This window comes from Scyliorhinus canicula, chromosome 8 (assembly GCF_902713615.1).
Source record: "Scyliorhinus canicula chromosome 8, sScyCan1.1, whole genome shotgun sequence".
NCBI classification, from domain to species: domain Eukaryota; kingdom Metazoa; phylum Chordata; class Chondrichthyes; order Carcharhiniformes; family Scyliorhinidae; genus Scyliorhinus; species Scyliorhinus canicula.
In genome coordinates this window covers 116,526,175-116,551,198 of record NC_052153.1, presented here as the reverse complement: position 1 = coordinate 116,551,198, position 25,024 = coordinate 116,526,175, and the positions used below count along the sequence as shown (strand labels likewise).

At 47.5% G+C, this 25,024-nt stretch overlaps 1 protein-coding gene across 2 annotated transcripts in view; it reads left to right on the top strand.

Annotated features, from left to right (window-relative positions):
- man2a1 (mannosidase, alpha, class 2A, member 1) overlaps window positions 1-25,024 on the top strand; it is a 245,702-nt gene that overhangs the window by 134,972 nt on the left and 85,706 nt on the right. For both annotated transcript variants that reach the window (XM_038805125.1, XM_038805126.1), the window contains exon 10: window positions 17,966-18,151. In XM_038805125.1, the coding sequence (XP_038661053.1) occupies window positions 17,966-18,151 (186 nt within the window). The remainder of the gene's footprint in view (window positions 1-17,965; window positions 18,152-25,024) is intronic.

Genomic DNA, 25,024 nt, shown 5'->3' with positions numbered 1-25,024 from the left:
ATGCTGCACTTTAGCCACAGTTCAGAAGATCACCTCCTCAGCACAAAATAACATTTATACTTCAAGCCTTGATAAATTAGTGTAACGTTTTTGACAGTTTTGTGCTGTTGTAGCACAGCTATGTGCTTATTCTACCTGTTTCTTTCAGGTTAGAGAAAATAAAATGAAATTAGCTGTCAGTGAATGAAGAGCCTAAGTGATGCCATTCTGTAACAGTGGATGGTATGCTGCAAGTATCAGAGCATTCACCCTCACAACCAATGGCAGTGTGACCCTTGCCTGATCTGAGGTTGCTGTTGTGGCGACTGGCAGATGCTTACAGAAGCTCAAGTCTCTCACGCATTGTTCCTTGTTAAGGTTCAGGTAGCAGAAGTTCTCATTGAACACCATGCGTGGCTTTGGCCTCTTGTTGACAGTGCTTCTCCACTTTCTCTTTCCCTGTTCTACATGGTCTCTGTGCATTCCCCAAGTCATACTGTATTCCAAGGGGAATGCCTACATATACCCATGACTGGGAGCAACTCCTGCGTATCTACCTTCAAAGTCATCAAAAAGTCCTTCAGCACTTGGCAGCAACATTAAACAACTAAAGAATGTACTAAATACGTGTAAAAAGCAAAGAACATAAGATTGTACGAAATAGGAGCAGAAGTAGGCCATTTGACCCAGCAAGCCTGTTCTGCTATTCAATAGGATAATAACTGATGTAATTGTGGCCTTAATGCCAATTCCTGTTTCCCCCCCCCCCCCCCCCCCCCCCCCAAGCTCTTCATTCTCTTGTCAATCAAAGATCTGTCTAACTTTGCCTTAAATATATATTCAATGACCCAATCTCCACTTCTGTCTGTGGAAGAGAATTCCAAAGACTAATGACCTCCTGAGAGAAGTAATTCCTCCTTCTCTCCATCTTAAATGGGGATCTTGTCTTTAAGTTGTACTCCCTAGTTCTAGATTTCCCCCAAGAGAGGAAACATCCTTTCAGCATCTAAAAAGAAAATGCTGGAAAATCTCAGCAGGTCTGGCAGCATCTGTAGGGAGAGAAAAGAGCTAACGTTTCAAGTCCAATGACTCTTTGTCAAAGCTAGCAGACAGAGAAAGTGGGAAATATTTATACTGCACAGTGAGAATGAAAGATGAGTCATAGCCACAGAAACCCAGGGAAACCAGGTGCGAATGGCCACAGAAACCATGGGGAAAGAGTGCTGACGGCAGGCCCCAGAGAGAACAAAAGATGTGAAAGGCCAAACATCATCTGAAGTTGACGCAAACTGGAGGAACAACATCTCATCTTCTGGTTAGGCATCGAATTCAACAACTTCAGATGATTGGCTCGACCCCACCTCGACCCATTTGTTTTATCCCATTTCATTTTAACTGTCTTTTACCATTTCCTTCTTTCATAATATATACAACCCCCCCCCCCACCCACCCACCATCTTATCCACCTTTCCTTACCCTTTCACCATTTTGCTTCCCCCTTCCCCCCCCCCCCCCCCCCCCCCCCCCACATCTACATCTGTCAGAGTTTACCCTCTGATGCCAGTTTCTCTGCTGTTTGGCCTTTCCGCAGTAATTTGCTTATGTCCTTTCAGCATCTACTCTGTCAAGCCCTTATCAGGATCTTGTATGTTTTAATATGATCGCCTTTCATTCTTCTAAACTCCAATGAGTGTAGGCCCAACCTGTTCAATCTTTCCTCATAAGACAACTCAATCATCCCTGGAATCAGCCTGTTGAACCATCTCTGTACCACTTTCAAGGCAATTATATCCTTCCTTAAATAAGGAGACCAAAACTGTACACAGTACTCCAGGCACGGTCTCACCGATGTCCTGTACAGGTTGTAGCAAGACTTCACAAGTTGTATACTCCACCCCCTCACAATAAAGTCCTATATTCCATTTGTCTTGCTAATTACTTATTCTACCTTTTTGTGCTTCATAAACAAGGACACCCAGAATTTCAGTACTGCAGCATTCTGCGGTCTCTTTCATAAGATCATGGAATTTACAGTGCAGAAGAAGGCCATTCGGCCCATCGAGTCTGCACCAGCCCTTGGAAAGAGCACCCTACTTAAGACCACACCTCCGCTGTTACCCCATAACCCAGTAACCCCACCTAACCTTTTTGGACACTAAGGTGCAATTTAGCATGGCCAATCCACCTAACCTGCTCATCTTTGGACTGTGGGAGGAAACCGGAGAACCCGGAGGAAACCCATGCAGACACGGGGAGAATGTGCAGATTCCACACAGAGAGTGACCCAAGCCGGGAATTGAACCAAATCCCTGGCGCTGTGAAGCAACAGTGCTACCTTTTCATTTAAATAATATTTTGCTTTTCTATTCTTCCAAAGTGGACAACCTCATATTTTTCCACATTTATACTTTTTCCGCCCTGTCCACTCACTTAACCTATTTATGTCCCTTTGCAGATTCTTTAACATCATCACAATTTGCATTCCTATCTATCTTTGTATCATCAGCAAATTTTGCTACAATATAGTCAGCTCTTATTCCAAGCCAGTAGTATAGATCATCAATAGATGAAGCCCAGCACTGATTCCTGTGGTACTCGACTAGTTACAGTTTGCCAACAATGGGTCGACTGGAGATGGGCAAAAGACAATGCTGCACGTGTCTGCATTGGTCAAGACATATGGTGGATCATATCCGCTACATTCTGCAGGAGGATAGGCAGCAAAATGGCACAGTGGTTAATAGCACCCAATCCCTGCACCAACTCCTCGTCCACCCTGGGAAACTCAAGCCCGTTCAGGAACCGCTATATTCCCTATCCCCGGCCGGCTGCTCTGACTCAAACAATTTCCAATAAAAAGCCTCAAACATTCCATTCATCCCTACCAGGTCCAGCACCACCCTTCCCATCCACTCTACCTATCTCTGAATACCTCCTACCCACCCTCAGCAACTCTCCCACCAGCCTCACAATCTCTGCCAATTCCACCTTCTCCCTACGTGCCTGAATTGAAATAAACTCCCCCTGAATCACTGTCTTGAGTGCCTCCACAGCGTGGTGGCTGTGACCTCTCCCGTGCCATTGAGCTCTACATACCCCCGGATGGCAGCCCTCCCCTCTTCACGCACCTTCTCATCCGCCAACAATTCCACAACCAACATCCACTGCGGCGCTGGACCGCACCCACCCCCCCCCCCCCCCCCCCCCCACCTCCTGTCTACTCATAAATCCACCCAGTGTGGCATGTTGCCGAATACTCCGAGTCGACCACCCCCGCCAGCAATGCCTTATCCACCACAAAAATGTCAATCCGAGAGTGTACTTGGAAGAAATATGAAAATTCCTTTGACCTTGGCCTTTCAAACCGCCATGGGTCCACCCCCCCCCCCCCCCCCCCCCCCCCCCCCGCCCATACTCTCCATAAATGCCTTCAGCTCCATTGTCACCACCGTCGGCCACCATGTTCCCCACTTTGAACGCTACCTACTTATTCACCAGCACCACCATCCCCCTCATCTTCATGCCCAGCCCTGAGTATAACACCTGCCCAACCCATCCTTTCCTCAACGTTGGTGTCTGGTTGGGCAACACGGTAGCACAAGTGGATAGCAGTGTGGCTTCACAGCGCCAGGGTCCCAGGTTCAATTCCATGCTGGGGCACTGTCTGTGCAGAGTCTGCATGTTCTACCAGTGTCTGCGTGGGTTTCCTTCGGGTGCTCTGGTTTCCTCCCACTGTCCAAAGACATGCAGGTTAGGTGGATTGGCCATGATAAATTGCCCTTTGTGACCAAAAAAGGTTAGATGGGGTTATGGGGATATGGGGATAGGGTGGAAGTGAGGGTTTAAGTGGGTTGGTGCACATTTGATGGCCGAATGGCCTCCTTCTGCACTGTATGTTCTATGGTTCCCTATCTTTAAGTGCATCTCTTGTAAAATGGCCCTTTTTGGGCCAGTCCCCGGCCCATCTCACGCAGCCCTCCAGGCCCACCTTCAGATGTCACGATCATAACTGCCTTTCCAACTGCGCCACAACAACCACACCCTTGTCAGCAACCCCCCCCCCCCCCCAAAACAAAACAACAACTCCATCCCTCGCCTCCTGAACACCCTCCACTTCAGTCCTGTTAACTAGCCCGCACAGCTAGCATGGCAATCCCTGCCAAGGCTGCTAAACCCCCCCCCGCACCCCGATGTCTACAGTCTCCCGAACAACCAAGAAACAGAAGAAGGTCGATCTCCAGTGGTTGGCCGAAGGCCCCCACCTCATCAGCTTCTCCAACATTTCGGCCATATACGTGCCGGCCTCCGCTCCCTCAGTGCCTTCGGGCCCACCATTCCGGAGCAAAAGATGAACCAGGCAACATGCCTCAATGACTACTGTCCAGTGGCCTTGACGTCGATCATCGTGACGTGCTTCGAGAGATTGATGATGAGACACATCAACTCAAGACTCCCAGAATGCCTTGATCCACTGCAATTTGCCTACCGCCACAACCAGAACACTGCAGACACCATCTCCCTGGACCTACACGTATCCCTGGAGCATCTTGACTACAAGGACTCCTATGTCAGATTCCTATTTGTTGATTACAGCTCCGCAATCAACACCATAATCCCAGCCAAGCTCGTATCAAAGCTCCAAAACCTGGGATATGGCTCTTCCCTCTGCAACTGGATCCTCGACTTCCTGACCCATAGACCACAATCAGTAAAGATAAACAAGAACACCTCCTCCATGGTAGTCCCCAAACTGGGACTGCGTACTTAGCCGCCTACTATACTCCCTGTATACACACGACTATGTGGCAAAATTTGGCTCCAACTCCATCTACAAGTTTGCTGATGACACAACACGAACAATGATGAGTCAGAGTACAGGAGGGAGATAGAGAACCTAGTGTAGTGGTGTAACGATAACAATCTCTCCCTCAATGTCAGCAAAACTAAAGAGCTGGTCATTGACTTCAGGGGTACACACCCTTGTCTGCATCAATGGTGCCGAGGTGGAGATGGTTGACAGCTTCAAATTCCGAGGTGTGCACATCACCAACACTCTGTCCACCCACGTTGAAGCTACGACCATGAAAGCACAACAGCGCCGAGACTTTAAGGAAATTCGGCATGACCACATTGACTCTTACCAACTTTTACAGATACATAGAATTTCATAGAATTTACAGTGCAGAAGGCCATTCGGCCCATCGAGTCTGCACCGGCTCTTTGAAAGAGCACCCTACCCAAACCCATACCTCCACCCTATCCCATAACCCAGTAACCCAGCTCAAGACTAAGGACAATTTTGGACACGAAGGGCAATTTAGAATGACCAATCCACCTAACCTGCACATCTTTGGACTGTGGGAGGAAACCGGAGCACCCGGAGGAAACCCACGCACACACTGGGAGAACGTGCAGACTCCACACAGACAATGAACCAAGCCGGGAATCGAACTTGGGACCCTGGAGCTGTGAAGCAATTGTGCTAACTACCGTGCTATACCATAGAAAACACCATAGAATGCATCCTATCTGGCTGCATCACAGCCTGGTATAGCAATTGCTCTGCCCAAGACCGTAAGAAACTACAGAGTCACGAACACAGCCCAATCCATCATGCAAACCCGCCTCCCAACCATTGACTCTGTCTACACCTGCTGCTGCCTTGGGAAAGTAGGCAGCATAATTAAAGACTCCTCCCACCTGGCTTATTCACTCTTCCAACTTCTTTCATCGGGCAAGAGATACAAAAGTCTGAGAACGCGCACTAACAAATTCAAAAACAGCTTCTGCTCCGCTATTACCAGAATGACCCTCCTATGGACTGATCTGATCTCTTCACACGTCTTCTCTACTGAGTAGTACTGCACTCCTGTATGCTTCACCCGATGCCTGTGTCTGTGTATTTACATTGTTTATTTATATTTGGCCTACGTTTTTTTTCATTTTTAGAATGATCTGTCTGGACTGTACGCAGAACAGTACTTTTATTGTACTTCGGTACACTTGACAATAAACAAATCCAAATCCCCACGATCCTCAAATTTTGCCTTCTGGAACGTTTATCCAGATCCTCCACCTTCTCCTTCAACCTGTTTTCGGTCTACCGCATCACTCCCACCTCGGCCACCAACAGGACGAGCTGCTCCTCACGCTGCCCCACCTCCTCCTCCACTTTCTGGATCGCCCTGCTCTAGGACTCCAGCCTCTGTTCTACTCTCTCAATACCTGCTTTGAGTGGCTCCATACCTTGAGCCTGGTCCTCCAGCGCCCCCCTCATCTGCTGGCTGAACTTAGCGTTTAAAAAATCCACCAGCTGCTCCGTTGACCACAGGACTGGCAGAACACGCCTTTGCCCTCCGCCATCGTATCCTGTGTTACACCACAAAGACTCTCCTGTTCCAACAGCTCCCTTCTTCTCAACCCACTCCTAGTTTGTGGATCCCATCCACCAGCTGCACTAGAGGAGTTGCATCTTCTCCTGGCACTCCTATATCTCTTTCCAACCAAAAGCTTCACCCCTCAGACGGGGAAAGACCGAAAAATACCTCTTGTGCAGGAGCATCTTGTACCTCAACCCTCATGATTCACCAGGCCTTAATCTTTGAAACGGTCAGCATTGAACTTTATATTCATGTGCTCTGGGAAGTGAAAGCTGACACATGAGTGCAAACACTGCATCAAAGGACTTGATGCTGTTATCATCACCTTAATGAGAAACTTTTAGCAGACACAGAGGTGTGTGCATGGTTAGAGAGACCATCACGGCAGCAGAACCTGTGCTTTGGCACTACCAATGAAGACAACCATCTCATTTGAGAAACAATTAAAGCTAACCCAAGGCTATTAAGTGTACCTAACTCAATGTTATCATGTAAGGGGTAGAGGTTACTAACACATTTTGCAAACACTTCCAGTAACGGGTTTGACACATCTCCCTGACAAAAGGGTGGGGTAACTATCATGACTCAGCTACACGTCACATGAATGTGCTTACCTGCTCTTGTGTGCTGATCTGGGGCTGGTTTAACACAGTGGGCTAAACAACTGGCTTGTAATGCAAAACAAGCCCAGCAACGCGAGTTCAATTCCCGTACCGGCCTCCCCGAACAGGCGCCGGGATGTGGCGACTAGGGGCTTTTCACAGTAATTTCATTGAAGCCTACTTGTGACAATAAGTTATTATTATTATCATCATCATCTCTTCCCAGTTGGAGCTGAGGCCTCACTCCATAGTCCAGCTTCGAATGCCGCTCCCAGCTCTTCCCATTTCTGCTTTATTTCCTCCACCATTGATTCCACACTACGAGGATTGAGACCACCACTGGGATCGTGGAGTACCTGGCTGGCAAGAACGGAAGAGGTGCCAAAAGCAATGCCCTTAAATTTGTCACCCTGCACGGGGCTTCCTCAATCCGACCCTCCCCCACTGCCCACATCCTGACCTTTTTAACGCTCGCTGCAGAGTACTAATTCAACAAGCTCGGCAGTGGCAATCCCCCACTCCGCCTGTCCCTCTCCAAAACGCCCTCCTAATCTGGGGTACCTTACCCAACCATATGAACTCTGAGATCATCTAAATCATCCTATCACAATTGATATGGGCACAAAAATCAGGAGGCTTTGAAAAACAAATAGAAACTTAGGCAGCACCATCATTTTTACTGACCCAGCCAACAAGAGGGCAGGGCATCCCACTCCCTAAAGTCTTCACCCCCTCCACCATGTTTGCCAAATTTAACTTTTACAACTCGGCCTAACTATGCGCCACCCGTATCCTCAGGTATCAGAACTTAACTCACCCAGCCGAAACTGCAACTTCTCCAAGCCCTTTCCCTGCACCCAAACAATTACCGGGAACACCTTGCGCTTTCCCACATTGAGCTTGTACCCCGAGAATGACCCAGATTCTGCCAACATCAGCATAATACTGTCAACGCTTTCCACCAGATTCATAATATACAGCAACAGGTCGTCTGCGTACAGGGATATCCGGTGCTCCACCCCCCCCCCCCCCCCCCCCCCCCCCCCCCCCCCCCCCTCACAATACTCCTCCACCCCCCAGAAGCTCTTAGCGCCATTGCCAAGGGTTCAATCTCCAGAGCGAAAAGCAGTGGAGAAAGCGGACACACCCGAGTTGTTCCCCGATGCAGACCAAAATACCTTGAGCTAACATTGTTCATGTGAATGTTCATCGTCGGGGCCCTCTACAACAACCTAACCTAAACTACAAACCCGTGCCCAACCCAAATCGTCCCAACACCTCAGTTATGCCCTGTTGGTCAAATTCTTTCTCCGCATCCATAGACACTATTACCTCAGTTTCCCGGCCCCCCAATGGCATTGTGTTCACATTCCAGAGCCTTCTAATATTAGCCGACAGCTGCCGTCCCTTCAGGAACACCGCCTATCACTCCCAGCATGCAGTCTTCAATGCGTGTTGCCAGCACCTTAACCAACAACTTTGTGTCAACGTTCAGCAATGATATCGGGCGGTACGATCCACACTCCTCTGGACTCTTGTCCTTCTTTGAAATAAGTCAAATGGAAGCCTGAGACAATGTGTGCGGAAGCTCCACTTTGCCCGCCAACTCGTTGTACATTTCAACTGGTAGGGGTCCCAATTCCATGCCAAATCTTTCCGGAACTCTGCTTGGAGCCCGCCTGGACCCGGGGTCTTCCAAGCCTGCATCGGAGCCCCCAACCCCTTCCCTGTGGACATAAGCTCAAACGCCATTAGGAGCTTCTTCCTCTCCTTCAGCAATCCCTCCTCGGGGCTGCCGAGTACCTCCGATCCACCTCCAGAATGGCCTCCATCAATCTTTCCCTGCGCTCGGTCCACCTTCTCCTTGTGCACCCTGATCAACATAAACTCTCCCCTGATCATCATCTTCTGCGGCTCCCATAACACAGAGGCAGAGACCTCATCACCCTTATTGAACTCCACATAGTTACGTATAGCACCCCCTATCTCTTCGCAGACCCTCTATCAGCCAGCAGCCCCACATCCAACCTCCACTGGGAATCCCTCCTTTCCACATGCAGGTCCACAAGGTGCAGTGCGTGATCTGACACCACAATCGCCGGATATTTTGTTCTGCTCGCAACGTTTTGCGCAGGACAACAATATCAATCTGGGAATATACACAGGGCATGTGCGAAAAAAAACGAAAATTCCTTCGCCCTCGGCCCACCAAACTGCCATGGGTCTACCCCTCCCATCTACTCCACAAATCCCAACAACTCCCTCGTCATCGGCGTCATCTTCAGAGACTTTGGACACGACCGATCTACCCTAGGATTAAGAGCCGTATTGAAATCTCTCTCTCTCTCTCTCTCTATATATATATATATATATATATATATATATATATATATCTCTCTCTCTCTATATATAGTATACATATATATATTCACCAGCACCATGAGTCTCTTGCATCGCATCTGCATCATGACATCATGTCTACCTTCAAACTCTTTTGAGTGCGCAAAGACACGTGACCTCTTGAGCGACCCATTCAATCCCCTAATATTCCAAGAGATCAGCCTGGTCGGAGGGCTCCAGGCCCTCCCACCCCGATCGGCCATACCTACTTTTTAATGAGTTCCACCAGACCCACGCCCTGCCGCCCCCTCCCCTCACCCCCCCAGGCCTATTCAAGGTGATGACCGCCACCCCCCCTTAACCAACGGTGCCATAGCAATACCCACCACCCATCGCTGCAAACAACGGAAACCATACGATCTAATCACCCCCCCCCCCCCAGACTTTCCCTTCCTCCATGTCTCTGGCCCCCCACCTCACCTCCATTAACTAGCCTACCTGCTAGCGGGTGACCCCCACCCAAGGCCAACTATTTCTACCCCACTGTAGAGCATTTCCAGCCCCTACACCATCCCAAACTCCCCTGATGGCACCCTCCTCGCTAGCCCCCCACCCCACGCAACCCACCAACACCCCCACACTCCATTGTACATCCAACACTGCTCCCAATGCTGGGAGGATGAAAAATAGCAAAAACTCCACTTGAACAAAAAACGAAACAAAGTGGGTAATATACACAGAGCCAAGGAATTATACCACGACGCACATGTATAGATCCCGATTTCCCCATCCTCCCTGAGTACAGCACCTCCATTCTGCTTCACGGTGAATCTCCCCAAAATCCAATGTTCTCAAAAGTCCCCCAGTTTATGGTCTCTTAAGAACTTGCTTGCCTTCTCCGGCGTATGAAAGTCGTGTTCCTGTCCCCCATGTGTGACCCACAACCGAGCAGGGTACAACACCGAACTGCACCTTGTTCCTAAATAGGGCTGCCTTGACCCTATTGAACCCGGCCCACCACTTGGCCTGCTCCACTCCCAAGTTCTGGCAGATGTGAACCACATGTCCCTCCCAGATACACATTTTTGTCCCTTTTGGCCACTATAGGATCTTCTCTTATTCAAGTACCGAACAATCATCCTCAGAGACGTGTGCACCCGATCAACTTCAGGAGTTCGGTCATATACTCCTTCCCCCACCAACTTCTCGAACATCCTTGCCACATATTTCATGGCCTGCGTTCTTTGGATCCCTACAAGCAGCCTCACAATCCTTTAGATCCTGCTCCTCGAGCGGTTTTGCAAGTCATCCACCTCTCTGTTTCTTTTGGCCCTCCACCATCATGAGCATTTCTGCCTCTTATGCGGCCAGCTGATCTTCATGATCAACCAACGACTCCTTCACCTTCGGGAGTGTCGCATTTTGTACCTCCAGCCTCTGCTCCAATCTCTCCGGGGCTGCCCGAATCAGCTCTGCCACCCTCACCAAATCCTCTGAGGCCGCCTTCCTCTGCTGCTGAAACTCAGCCATCAGAAACTCCACCAGTGTCTCCTTGACCATTGTGCGGGCAACAACGCCACGGATCTCTCTGCCATCTTTCCCTATGCTGCGCCGTGCGAGTCCTCTTGGCCTGACTGTGGACCTTTGCTCTTGAACTCCTCGTTTGATAGGATTGAGACATTCCTGGCCAAAAGAGAATCACCAGTTATTTCTTATTCTCACACTTTTCATAGAATCACTACAGTACAGAAGGAGGCCATTCGGCCCATCGAGTCTGCACCGAACCTCTGAAAAACCCACCGACCCTCATCTAGTTCTGCTATCGTATCTTTTCATCTATATACACCCCGCAAAACTGGAAGAAACGGCCAAAGAAATAAACCTCAGGCAGGAGCTACCTTGTGTACGACCGCTTACTCCATGGCCGCCACCGCAAGTCCCAATGGTTCCAATCTTCATATCATCAGCAAATTTTGAAATCATGCCCTGAACATCACAGCCTAGGTCATTAATATATATCAGGAAGAGCTAGGATCCCAACATTGACTCCTGGGGAACTCCACTAAAACCTTCCTCCAATCTGAAAAACAACCATTTATTACTACTCTCTGTTTTTCTGATTCTCAGCCAATTTCTTATCCAAATGCCTACTTTCCCTTTTATTCAATGAGCTAGGATTTTGATCACAAGTCTGTTGTGTGTCACTGTATAAAATGCTTTATGAAAATCCATATAAATCACACAGCGTTACACTTATCAACCTTCTTTGGTACTTCCTCAAAAAACTCCAGCAAATTAGTTAAATATGATTTTCCCTCAATTAATCCATGTTGGCATTCCATAAGTACATGTCTAAGTGACTATTTATTTTGCCCCAAACTATAGTTTCCAGAAGTTTCCCTACCACTGAAGCCACACTCATTGGTTTATAGTTGCCGACTTCATCCTTGCATACCTTTCACAATTCCACAGTCATTTGGCACCAGCCCTGTGTTTAAGGAAGACTTTCAGATTATCACTAGTGCCTCTGCAGTTTCTACCTTCATTTCCCTCAGCATCCTTGGATGCATATCATCCGATCCTGCTATCTTATCTTTTTTTAAATGCACCACGGCAACTGAGGCAATCCACAAAATTCTTAAACAAACTACAGCATTCTAAATAAAACACACAACATTATAAAAATAGGTCAGTTTATCCTATCACTCAATGTTAATGGATACTTTAAAAAGAAATCCAAGATCCAGACATTTGCCAACATCTAATCAGTTCTTCCTTGAGCGTACCCTATCTGTGTACCAAGTTTTATTGAAATTGTTTGTTCGTTTTTACAAGCAGACGAGCGAACAGGCAAAAACATTATCTCTGCTATCTTCAGTGACGGAGGCAATTAGGAAGGCAGGAAGGGAAGTAGGCTGTTAACCTTTATGGTAAAATAGATGGATATAAAAGTAGGCAAGTCTTGTTGCAATGCACAGGGCATTGGTGAGACCACACGTACAATACTATATACAGTATTTGTCTCTTAAGGTGGTCGGGGTCCACCACTATGTGAGCTTTAGCCTGACCACAGGTATATTGTAAGCAGTGCACCCATCTACAGATCAGCAAAAGGCACTGCTGAGGTGGCTTAGAATGTGCCAGGATGTGGTTGTACACATCTGCCAGTTTCCCCACAATGACCTGCAGTGACAAGAACTTGGAAGCAATTCTGTGACTGTGGCATTATAATAATAATAATAATCTTTATTGTCACGAGTAGGCTTATATTAACACTGCAGTGAAGTTACTGTGAAACACCCCTAGTCGCCACATTCCGGCGCCTGTTCGGGTACACCGAGGGAGATTTCAGAATGTCCAATTTACCTAACAAGCATGTCTTTCGGGACCTGTGGGAGGAAACTGGAGCACCCGGAGGAAACCCATGCAGACACAGGGAGAACGTGCAGACTCCACATAGACAGTGACCCATGCTGGGAATAAGTGCTAACCACATGCTACCGTGCTGCCCTTTTTGCCAAGCCTCCTTCCAGGCACCACTGGGGACTTGTGTGGTATTTCCCAGTAAGTGATATGTAAGTACATCTGGGAGGTGACAGGTGCCCAGTTCAGTTCAGTTCAGTTCAGGAGAGTGCACCAATTTGTCCTATTCCATCTGGATCTCAAAACCGAGGCTGCAGAGGTGTTGGGTTTTGCAGCAGTCTTAGGTTTCCTGCAAGTGCAGGGCACTAATGACTGCACACATATGGCCTTGAGAGCTCCCTGGCAACAGCCAGTCACATTTATCAATAGGAAAGGTTTCCATTCTTTGAACCTTCACATGTGATCACAGAAGGTAAATCCTGCGTGTTTGTGCTCGGTTCCCAGGGAGCACTCACAATGCCTATATTCTGATCCACTCCCAGGTGTCACAAGGTTTTGAAGGACCTTGATGATTTCAGGCCTAGCTCCTTGGGGACAAGAGACACCTTGAGAAAATCTGGCCAGTGATGCCAGTTCACCGTCTGCTGAGTGCTGCTGAAGAAAGCGACAATGCCACACATTCCACCACTAGGTCCATTTTTGAGTAGACGGCAGGCCTCATAAAGAATAGGTTCAGATATTTAGACAGCTCAGGCAGGGCTCTCCAATACTCCCCACAGCGAGTGTCGTTGTCTGCTGAGCTGTATACAACCTTGCACTACAAAGAAACAATATCTTGGCTGAGGACCGAAATAAATCCTCCAACGAAGAGGACAGTGAAGTGGATGTAGAGGCCATAACAGCAGTTAGATGGGGTGGACAGGCCCATGACAATCTGATAACAGATTCCACACAGGGTAATAAGCTGACGCATTTCCTTTACTATTTGGTTTTCTATCCTCTTCTTGCTAGAAGGTCACAGCTTTGTTTTGGTAACAAACATAACAGTTTGCTCTAATGTACCTTCATTTATGGTAGCTGAATTAAATTGCACTACTGTATTTAATGTCTGCCCTGCTGGTGGTTTGATTCTTTGTATATGCCCAAATGTACTAATGTACAGAGCTCTGGCGCTAAATGCATGCATTTCTCCTGTTCTCCTGTGACCTCGGACACTTGTAAGTAGAATTGAGATTTTTCCCATGCCCTCGGAGAATGGCAACTTGGAAGCAATACCAAAACAAACTCCGGCATGGATCCACTCAAGTCACACTCACACCTTCTCCCAAAGGTGGGAATAGAGGGATACGGACCCCGGAAGTGTAGAAGAGCTTAGTTTAGACGGGCAGCATGGTCGCCGCAGGCTTGGAGGGCCGAAGGGCCTGTTCCTGTGCTGTATTTTTCTTTGTTCTTTGACGGGAAGTAGACCTGTCAGAGAGCTCTTTCAAATAGATGGATTCACAGGCAGGAGCAGCATGAGAACACTATTTGGCCCCTTGAGATCACTCCATCATGTAGATTGATCAAGGAAGATCATGTCCCTGCCCCTCGATCACCACTCGCCCGCCACTCGCCCATAATAAATACACATCCCTTGACATCTTTATCATGCTGAAAAGTTTTGAGGTTACTTTGGAGTCCACTCACTGAATCTGCCTCACCTGCACTATGAGTTGCTGAGTAGTAACCCCTCCGGACTTTCCAGTTACAGAGACTCCTTCAGGTTTCACCCTAGTTGGCCTTAGTAGTAGTGTGAGGCTGTGATCAGTCATTGTGAACACTCAAGCCAAGGTCAACATCTTTCTTGCATGGATCCTGCAGAATGCTGTTGGAACTGCTGATGCTTCACCCGCGTAGCTTCACAGTCTTCGGCGCGGTGCAGCACGCAGGCCCATTGTATTCTCTCTCACCTCCTGGACTATGACCCGGTCCTTCAATTATGTCCAGTGCACTTTGGTTGCAAACCGTTGTAGCAAGGTTTACTGGAACCCCTGGTAAGGAGACAAGCAAGCCAAACAAATCTCCCATGTGAGGTCTTACAGAAGTTTTAGTCAAGTTCCCACACACCTCTTTAATCCTACTATCAATTCCTCAGTTGAGGCTAACTTGCCCATTGCCTCCTAACTTGCAGCCTTCACCTGCATATTCACTCAAAATAACAAATCACCAAGGAAAGTCATTAATGATTGGTTGTGTCCGCCATAGGTTTCTCCAGACATGTAGGACAGCCTCTGGTTTTCTACTGTTAAGAAGAGTGTAGAACATCACTCTCTCAGCCTTGAAACTGCATCTACAGTGTTCTTTCCCACTCACATAGCAAATGTACCTCCCCTTGAGTACTGATGGCATCACACATCAGGGCAACGGCAACAGGGGCTTCAGCGACTCACTGAATACATTTTCAGACGTCAGAACATGGTGAGCTACAAGTAATGGTTTGTATAATGTATGGCCAGCAGCATACTCTCAAATGATGGCCAGTGCTTAATCAAGTACTTCTGGGATTGTTGAGTAATCACAATGTTGATAATGGAAGAGGACCTATAGGAGTTCATAATCAGACTCTTGATGGGTGCCCAAATTCCCCATCTTTAAATCCCTGAGACTATTGAATTAACTAGCAACAAGATGGAATAGATGAAATTTCAACAGTACAAGTGAATACATATTTATAAGTGTCAGACCACTACACATTGATTGTATATGTGTGTACCCTCAAAACATCTTAATCTTTGCTTACCGTTACATAGTTTCATAGAATTTACAGTGCAGAAGGAGGCCATTCAGCCCATCAAGTCTGCACCGGCTCTTGGAAAGAGCACCCTACCCAAGGTCAACAACTCCACCCTATCCCCATAACCCAGTAACCCCATAACCCAGTAACCCCACCCAACACGAAGGGCAATTTTGGACACTAAGGGCAATTTATCATGGCCAATCCACCTAACCTGCACATCTTTGGACTGTGGGAGGAAACCGGAGCACCCGGAGGAAACCCACGCAGACACGGGGAGGATGTGCAGACTCCGCACAGACAGTGACCCAAGCCGGAATCGAACCTGGGACCCTGGAGCTGTGAAGCAATTGTGCTATCCACAATGCTACCGTGCTGATGGTACATCTCCTGATGCCTCGGAGGTATCATCCTGAGCAGTGGGTTGGGGTTGGTTCTGAGGGTGCTCGGTGCTAATACCTGGAATAAAGAAAAATAAAGATTCAATGAATGCCTGTGTTAACACATTAAGCCAATGTGTTACTCTGTGAATGCAGCTGACAACTGCAGACTGAAGGCATCCTCACTGGCTTGTTGGGGGAGTCCTATCTCATATTCATCACAGATGCAGTCCTGCTTCCTCCCAGCTGCATCGGTGGCCTGCTGTTCATGTGAGGTGAAGCTTGAATGTCCAGAATGTCACCTTTGGTCTGAGACTGCTCCCACTCATTGTGGGCATGCTTGTCGTGTAGAAAGACAAAAGGATTGATCAGTAAGTGATTAACAAGCCAAATGTTCTGCAACTGATAAAAATAAATAGAAAATATGAAATGGCTGACACACATTCTGTGCATCAGCTAGTTATTGCTGCAACCTAAACTCCTGTCTGATATTCCTGTGCAATTGCACACTTTGTCTGTTTGATGCCCTCCTCAGTGTCAGTTTTCAGTGAGTAGATGGTGCCACTTACCCTGGTAGAGCGCAGCAGTTCTTTTGTCCTCATCCTGCACTGCTCGGCATTCCTTTGGAAGGACCCAAGGGTGCTAATCACCACTGCGACATTGGGCCAAGCTGCTGTGGTCAGATGGGTGGGCCTCCTGCTGCCAGCCTGTGAAGCCACAACTACCTGACTTGGACTGCCTGACGAAGAATCTCCAGTGATGCTTGGAATACAACTTGTCCCACCCTGCCATGAAATTCAGTCAGGTCCTCACAGATACATAGATAATGTGCTAAACAGCACCAGATCATGCATGGTCAGCCGGCCCGCACCCCCCAAACAAAATCATTCCCACTTCTGCATACGCCACCAAACGTAGGCTCCAGAATGGAAGATTCCAGTCTTGAGCACAGAAATCTAGGCTGATACTCCAGTGCAGTCCTGAGGAACTACTGCAATATTGGAGGAACTGACTTTCAGATAAGATGTTATACCAAGGCCCCATATGTTCTGTCAGTTGGATGTGAAAGATCCCATGGCACTATTTTGAAGAGGAGCAGGCAAGTTATCCCCAGTGTTCTGGCCAATATCTATCACTTAATTGCCATTGCAAAAACAGATTTCCTGGTCGTTATCACATTGCAGTTTGTGAGAATTAATGTACAAAAATTATCCATCATCCATCATGTTTCCTGCACTATGACGACCACTATACTCCAAATTACTTAATTGGCTGTATTGCATATACTTCTGTTTTTACATGATCTCTATGATGCATAAAAAGTGAAGGGATAGGACAAATTCAATCTGGCTAGATTCAAAGTTTTTAATATTATTAAAATGTAGCAATCCCAATATATTTTGATGGGATTACACTAATATGCCGAAACCACATATTAACTCAGTTGGAGACTGTTAAATTGTGTTAGTATTGGTTGGGTTATGACAATCAACAGAACCTACCTTGCCAACCTAATTAAGGTCTTGAAGCAATAAAAATGCTCCTCGGGGTTCAGTTAAACATTTGTGTTGAAATTAATTTAATACATTAAAATGGAGCAATGAACAATTTTTTTTAGCTTGCTGTGGTATCATATTAAGTTGGTACATAAAAGGCCATTTTTCCCCCTTTATTCTTTCATGAGATGTGGGGATCATTGAAATGTGGGGACCATTGACAAGGCCAGCATTTGTTGCTCATCCTTAATTGCCTCTAAACTAAGTGAGGCCATTTCAGAGTTCTTTGCTGTCATTCACATGTCAGACCAGGTAAGAAAGGCAAATTTCCTTCCCTAAAGGGCATTAGTAGGTTTTTAACAAAACTCGATGATTGTTATCATAGTCAGCATTACTGACAATAGCTCTACATTCCAGATTTATGAATTAAATTCAAATTCTACCAGCTGCCATCTTGAGATTTAAACCTATGTCCCTAAAGCCTTTGGCCTCCGGATTACTGGTCCAGTGACATTACCACTCCATCTCATCTGGACGTTTTTATTTTGAGTAAATAAAGATGAATAATATGCTTGGCACTCATTGAATTGAAAAAAAGCTGTTGGACCTTTTTAATTAAAAGTGAATGTTATGCATTTTGTTTCCCGTGTAGGGCAGCGGAAATCCTTTACTATTTAGCATTGGTGGGGGCTCAGAAATCCAATAAAATGGCAATGTTTCCTTCATCTGAAAATTATAAACTGCTCATAGAATCAAGACGAAATCTTGGCCTGTTCCAACATCATGATGCGATCACTGGAACTGCTAAAGAGTGGGTTGTTGTGGACTATGGAACCAGGTAAATATTAATTTGTTCAATTAATTTAAATTATCATCCTCTATATTCAGTTTTTATTTTTTTCTTTCCAGTAAGCAGATCTGATAGGATTCCATGTGTGTCTGTTAAACTTGTCATAAATGGACTTAATGTTTTTAATATAAAGTTTTGAAGATAGTTCAGTCAATCCAACTTGCTCTACCACTCAGGCTTTAATCTGAATTGTTTTCATATTTATTACATTACTTTATTGCTTGCATATATTTTATAGTGGAAAGAGAGATTAACATCTCTAGCTATTTTAGTATTGCATAAAACAGTGTTTAGTGCAATGGGTTTTTGAGCCCGAGTCCCATGCAACTGAATGTGTATTTGCTAAATGTCATTACAACTGACAACGCAGAAAAGCCATTGAAAACAGAGTTTACCAAATGCAGGCTTTAGTAAATCCTAACACTTTTACATTTTGCTGCTCAAACCCAGTACATTTGGAAATTGCAAGTACTAGTGCAGATTTTGCACAGCTTTAGGTTACAAAAGTAGGTGCATGATGAGGCTTTCCCATTCTTTATGTTTAATGGCAGCTTCTTTGATGGGAAATTGGGGTATTTCCTGAAACACACTCATAATATCATGGTTTAGGAATTCTTTGAAGTGTACTCTTTATCAAAGGCTGATGTTTTCTCTGTCTCAAGAGGGCTCCATCCTTATTCTGCACCGGTTTCAGGCCTAGGGTGTTGGGTCCATATATTGCCTTGGTGGTACTGAAGAATCCCGCGTAGTATGTTTGTCAGCGAGGAGTTGCACTCCTTAGCTTTCTCATTGGCTCTCGATTTCTCTAGTTCTTCTTTGTACCTCCACCTTGGCTAATTGCTGAGATCTTCTCATTGCCTTGCTGGTTGTGTCATTTTGCCAACTACGGAGAGCTTTTCTCTTCTTGTCGGTGAGGTCTTGGATGGTGTGGTCATTCTCGTTGAACCAGCCTTGGTGTTTCCTGGTCTTGTAGCTGATGTTTTTTCACAGCTCGAGAAGATGACTGACTTCAGCTGTTTCCACTTTTTCCCCACTCCATTAGATTGGACACTTCAGAGATTTTGGACAAGACATTGTTGGAAGTGCACTAGCCTTAATGTTGGTGAATGAAAGTGAGATGGGGAAGGTGGCCTTGGGAGTTGACCAAGTTGGTGGGGGGGATGAAGGGGGAGGGAGGGGTTGATGCAGGGGGGGTAGGTGGACGCAAAGTGGCAATGTTGGAGTCAGAGCGGGGTCCTGGATTGAGAAGGGGGCCATCTTGGATGGACCCGGTTAAGGGCACAATTAGAGGGGACAGAACCGGAAGGGGAGGATGGCGGACAATAGAGGGGAGTGGAGGTGCAAGCCTCCAGTAATGTTGGTAACATGGAATGTACGGGGCTGAACGGGCCGGTGAAGAAGTCTCTGGTCTTTGCGCACTTGAGGAGCTTGAAGTCAGGCGTGGTCTTTTTCCAGGAGGAGCACCTCCGGGTAAAGAATCAGGTTAGGCGTTATAATAATCGCTTATTGCCACAAGTAGGCTTCAATGAAGTTACTGTGAAAAGCCCCAAGTCGCCACATTCCGGCGCCTGTTTGGGGAGGCTGGTATGGGAATTGAACCCATGCTGCTGGCATTGTTCCGCATCACAAGCCAGCTATTTAGCCCACTGTGCACTTGAGGTTCGATTCAAAGACGCGGGGGAGGGCCATCCCGCTGAGCAAAAAGACAGGGTTTGTCGGGCCAAGGAAGTATGGGACCCGGGAGGGAGATATGTGGTAGTGGTGCTAGTGAATGTTTATGCACTGAATTGGGAAGATGCGGGTTTGTGAAAGGGTTGGTTGGAGAGATTCCAGACCTGGACACTCATCAGTTGATCTAGGGAGATGATTTTAATTGGGTACTGGAGTCGAGGGTGGACAGGTCGAGCCCGAACTAAATAGGAGGGTTGAGGACAGGGAAGAGGCTGGGAGGGTTTATGGAAAGGATCGGAATGGTGGATCTGTGGTGGTTTAGGAACCTGGGGGAAAGGGAGTACTCCTTTTTCTTGCACGTGTACAAGGTATACTCCAGAACAGATTTTTTTTGTGGTGAGCAGAGAGATGCTGGTGGGGCTGGGGGAGGAGGCGGAGTATGCGTGAATTTTAATCTCGGACCACGCGTCGCACTGGCTGGAGGTTAGACGTAGCTCGACAGGAGCAGAGGCCGGGATGGAGGTTAGACTCGGGACTTTTAGCGGACAAGGGGTTCTGTGACAAGGTGCTGTCGGTGATCAGTGACTATGAGGAGCTGAATCAGAATGGGGAGGGATTGGCGGCCACATTTTGGGAGGCATTGAAGGTGATGGTTCGGGGAGAGATTATCTCGTTCAAGGCGCACAGAGATAGGAGAAGGAGGGAGGAGTATGGATGATTATTGGATGAGATACTCGAGGTGGACAGGAAATATTCGAGGGCCCCCACCAAGGAATGATTGGCGAAAAGAAAGAAGTTGCAGGGGCAGTACGACAGGCTGACGACAAGGAACGCTTTGGGGCAGTTACGGAAGCGGGGAGGTGCAGTATGAATATGGAGAGAAGGTGAGCCGTATGCCAGTCCCTCAGCTACAGAGGCAGGCAGTGTCTAGAGAAATTCTGAAAGAAAAGACAGGGAAGGAGCAGGTAGAGTCGGAGCCGGGGAAGATAAATGAGGATTAGGCTATTGAGTTGGATGATTAGCCATGATCGTGATCAATGGCGAAGCAGACTCAAAGGGCCAAAAGACCTTCTCCTGCTCCTATCTTCTACGTATCTATGTTTCTATGAGGCGTTCAGGGGGTACTATGGGAAGTTGTATAGGGCCGATCTGGATGGTGAGGAAAGGGACACGGGACGGTTTTTGGACGGGCTGGAATTCCCACGGCTGGATGAAGAGAGGAGGCAGGCGCTGGAGGAGCCCTTAGGGTTGAGAGAGGTGATGGATAGAATAAAAGAAATGAAGTCAGGGTAGCGCCGGGGGCAGACGGTTGCCGGCGGAGTTCTGTAAGGAGTTTGCGATGGAGTTGGCACCACATTTATTGGGGATGTTTTTTTTTTTTTTTAAAATTTAGATTACCCAATTATTTTTTCCAATTAAGGGGCAATTTAGCGTGGCCAATCCACCTACTCTGCACATTTTTGGGTTGTGGGGGCGAAACCCACGCAGACACGGGGAGAATGTGCAAACTCCACACAGACAGTGACCCAGAGCCGGGATCGAACCTGGGACCTCAGCGCCGTGAGGCGGTTGTGCTAACCACTTGGCCACCGTGCTGCCCCTTATTGGGGATGTTTAACAAGACGCTGGAGAAGGGGGAGCTGACGGAGACACTGAACCAGGCTTCGATCATGCTAATCCCGAAGAAGGGGAAGGACCCGCTAGAGTGTGGGTCATCTAGGCCCACATCATTATGAAATACAGATGTGAAAGTGTTGGCTAAGTTAGTGGAGGGGAGGATGGAATGATGCGTTCCGGGGGGTTGTTGCAGAGGCCCAAACGGGTTTCATGAAGGGCAGGCAGCTTTCCAGTAATATTAGACGGTTATTATGTTGAGAGGGCTAGAATACAGAACCAGGGGTGTACTTCTGAGGCTATACAAGGTCTGGTCAAACCCCAACTGTGAGCAGTTTTGGACCCCGTATCTAAGGAAGGATGTGCTGGCCTTGGAAAGGGTCGAGAGGAAGTTCACAAGAATGATCCCTGGAATAAAGAGCTTGTCGTTTGAGGAACGGTTGAGGACTCTGGGTCTGTACTCGTTGGAGTTTAGAAGGATGACGGGGGGAATCATATTGAAACTTACAGGATACTGCGAGGCCTGGATAGAGTGGATGTGGAGAGGATGTTTCCACTTGTAGGAAAAACTAGAAGCAGAGGACACAATCTCAGAATTAAGGGACGATCCTTTAAAACAGAGATGAGGAGGAATTTCTTCAGCCAGAGGGTGGTGAATCTGTGGAACTCTTTGCCACAGAAGGCTGTGTAGGCCAAATCACTGAGTGTCTTTAAGACAGAGATAGATAGGTTCTTGATTAATAAGGGGATCAGGGGTTATGGGGGAAGGCAGGAGAACGGGGATGAGAAAAATATCAGCCATGATTGAATGACGGAGCAGACTTGATGGGTCGAGTGGCCTAATTCTGCTCCTATGTCTTATGGTCTTAAATGTTATCATGACCCCGTCAAAGGGACGGATACTGGATATCGTCGTCTGTACCTACGTGGGGAAGGCTTTCGACCGAATGGAGTGGCGGTACCTGTTTGAGGTTGTAGGAAGGTTTGGGTTTGGGCTGATGTTTGAGGCATGGGTGCATCTGCCATATGTGGCTCCGGTGGCGATAGATCCCTTGCGATAGCCCACAGAGTGGCAGGGGATTACGAGGAGGAGTAGGGAACACCGGATGTTGTTGACCTGCTGCTGTTCGTATCAAACTCACTGAAGAGTATGGGGAGAATGAAGGGCTTATTAGAGAGGTTTGGGGCCTGCACAGGCTATAAGCTGAATGTCAGAAAACGTGAGGTGTTTCCAATGAATGAGGTGGGTCTAGGAGCCAATTTGGGAGTAGCCATTTCGGGTAGCCAGGGATAGGTTTTGGTATTTGGGGGTTCAGGTGACGGGAGAGTGGGCGACGATGCACAACTGGAACCTGCCAAAGTTGGTGTTGAGATAAGGGAAGGCTTTAGGAGATGGGATACATAACACCTGACACTGGCGGGGAGGGTCCAGGTGGTAGAAATGATAGTTCTGATAAGGTTCCTATGTGTATTCCAAACCCACCCGATCTTCATTCTGAAGGCCTTCTTCCGGGAATTGGATGCAGCGATTTTGGAGTTTATATGGGTAGGGAAGGTACTTAGGGTGAAGAAGGCCCTGCTACAAGGGTTGGTGCTCCCAAATATGCTGCACTACTACTGGGCAGCAAATGTGGAGAAGGCAAGGCGGTGGTGGGAAGGAGAGGGGTCAGAATGAGTCAGGATAGAGGAGGAGTCCTGTAAAGGGTCCAGCCTGAGGGCGATGGTGACAGCGGCAGTGACACTGGCATCGAGGTATGCGGAGAGCCCAGTTCTACAGTCCACGATTAGGGTGTGAAACCAGTTGAGGAGACACTTCAAGATGGAAGGGATGCCTGTGCTATCACTGCTGTGTGAGAACCACAGGTTTAAGCTGGGGGAGACGGATGGCATGTATAGGAGGTGAGGGAGGTGGGGCTGGTGAGGGTGAGGAGGAGAGGTTTTTAAGTCTAGAAGAGTTGCAGTAGCGAGTGCAGCTTCCGAACGGAAGCAAAGTCAGGTATATGCAAGTGAGAGACTTTGCGCGGAAGGAATGGAGAGGGTTTCCCAAGCTGCAGGACTATACCTTATTGGAGCGGTTGCTGCTCCTGGACGTGGAAGGGGAGGGGACATATACGGGTGGCTGGGAGAGCAGTGGGGAGCACAGGTGGTGAAGATTAAGGAGAAATGGGAGAAGGAGTTGGGGGGAGGGAGACAGGATGGGGACTGAGGCTGAGCAGGGTGAATTCGACCTCCTCGTGTGCGAAGATGAGTTTGATTCAGTTTAAGGTGGTGCACAGGGTGCACATGACTTAGGCGAGGATGAGTGAGTTCTTCCAGGGGGTGGCAGTCAAGTGTGAGAAGTGTGGGCGAGGACCAGCAAACCACGCACATATGTTCTGGGGCTGTGAGAAGTTGAAGAAATACTGGGAGGGGGTTGTTGTATCCATCCAATTCAGATACTTTAACCAGCTCCTTAATTAAAGTTTACCCAGATGTCTTTATTTATGAGGAGAACAAAGCAGAACACAGATATAATGCAACACACTTTATTAACTATGGTTAACCCGTAAATTACCCACTATACATACAAGAAACGCCCAGGATTTGACTATACTACCCGCAAAGGTGATTTGGTATGGTGTAGATCTGATCCCTGAGTCCCTATGGTTCCTCTTTGCAAAAGTGATTCTCGCTGACTGTTGCTTGCTTCCTTCCTTCTGGTCTGGTCAAGGTCACCTCACTCCCTGAGTCTTTGCTTCCTAGAAGTCTGGAATGGCTATTTTTATCCCACCTCCTTTTCCACTTGCCCTTGGCCTTCAGCCAATGGAGTCTCAGGAGGCAGGGTCTCAGCGGCCAGTGGTCTTGTTGATGACCTGTTGACAGGGCACCTGAGCCCGCCCTAGGAGGAGCAATGATTGCTTGATGGGTTACCAGGAACTGTGGACATTAGGCCAATGCATCTCAAGTAGGAGCGATAATCACTTGATGGGTTATCAAGGGCTGCTCCATATAGCCTGAGTTCTGGATATTCAGATTCTGTAGGCTTCTTGTTGGAGCAGACTGTGGTTTTAATTTAAAGTGCCCAATTCTTTAAGATATCTAATTTAATCGGCCTTGAAACTAGGCACTGATTATATTACCCCAGGGTGTTTGGGACGTGATCAAAGATTGTGGGGGTAGAGGCCGGGCCGGACCCAGTGATAGCAATTTTTGAAGTATCAGAAGTGCCGGAGCTGATGGAGGGGAGGATGGCTGATGTTGTGGCCTTCGCCTCTCTAGTTGCCCGGTGAAGGATTTTGCTGGAATGGCGGTCGATAACACCGCCATGAGTGGCGGCTTGGCTGAGGGACCTATACAACTCTCCGACGGGAGAAGATTCAGTTTGAATTGAGGGATCAGCGGAGGGCTTTGAGACACAGTGGGGACTGTTCATGACCATGTTTGAGGATTTGTTCGTCGGGATGTGAAAAGGGGGAAAAATTTGTACAAACTGTGGGATGTGGAGAATGTTATCCGATTTATGTATGTTTTTGTACTTTTGATTGTTTGGAATAAAATACATTAAAAAAAGGAAATGCACTTGCATGCTTGGCACAT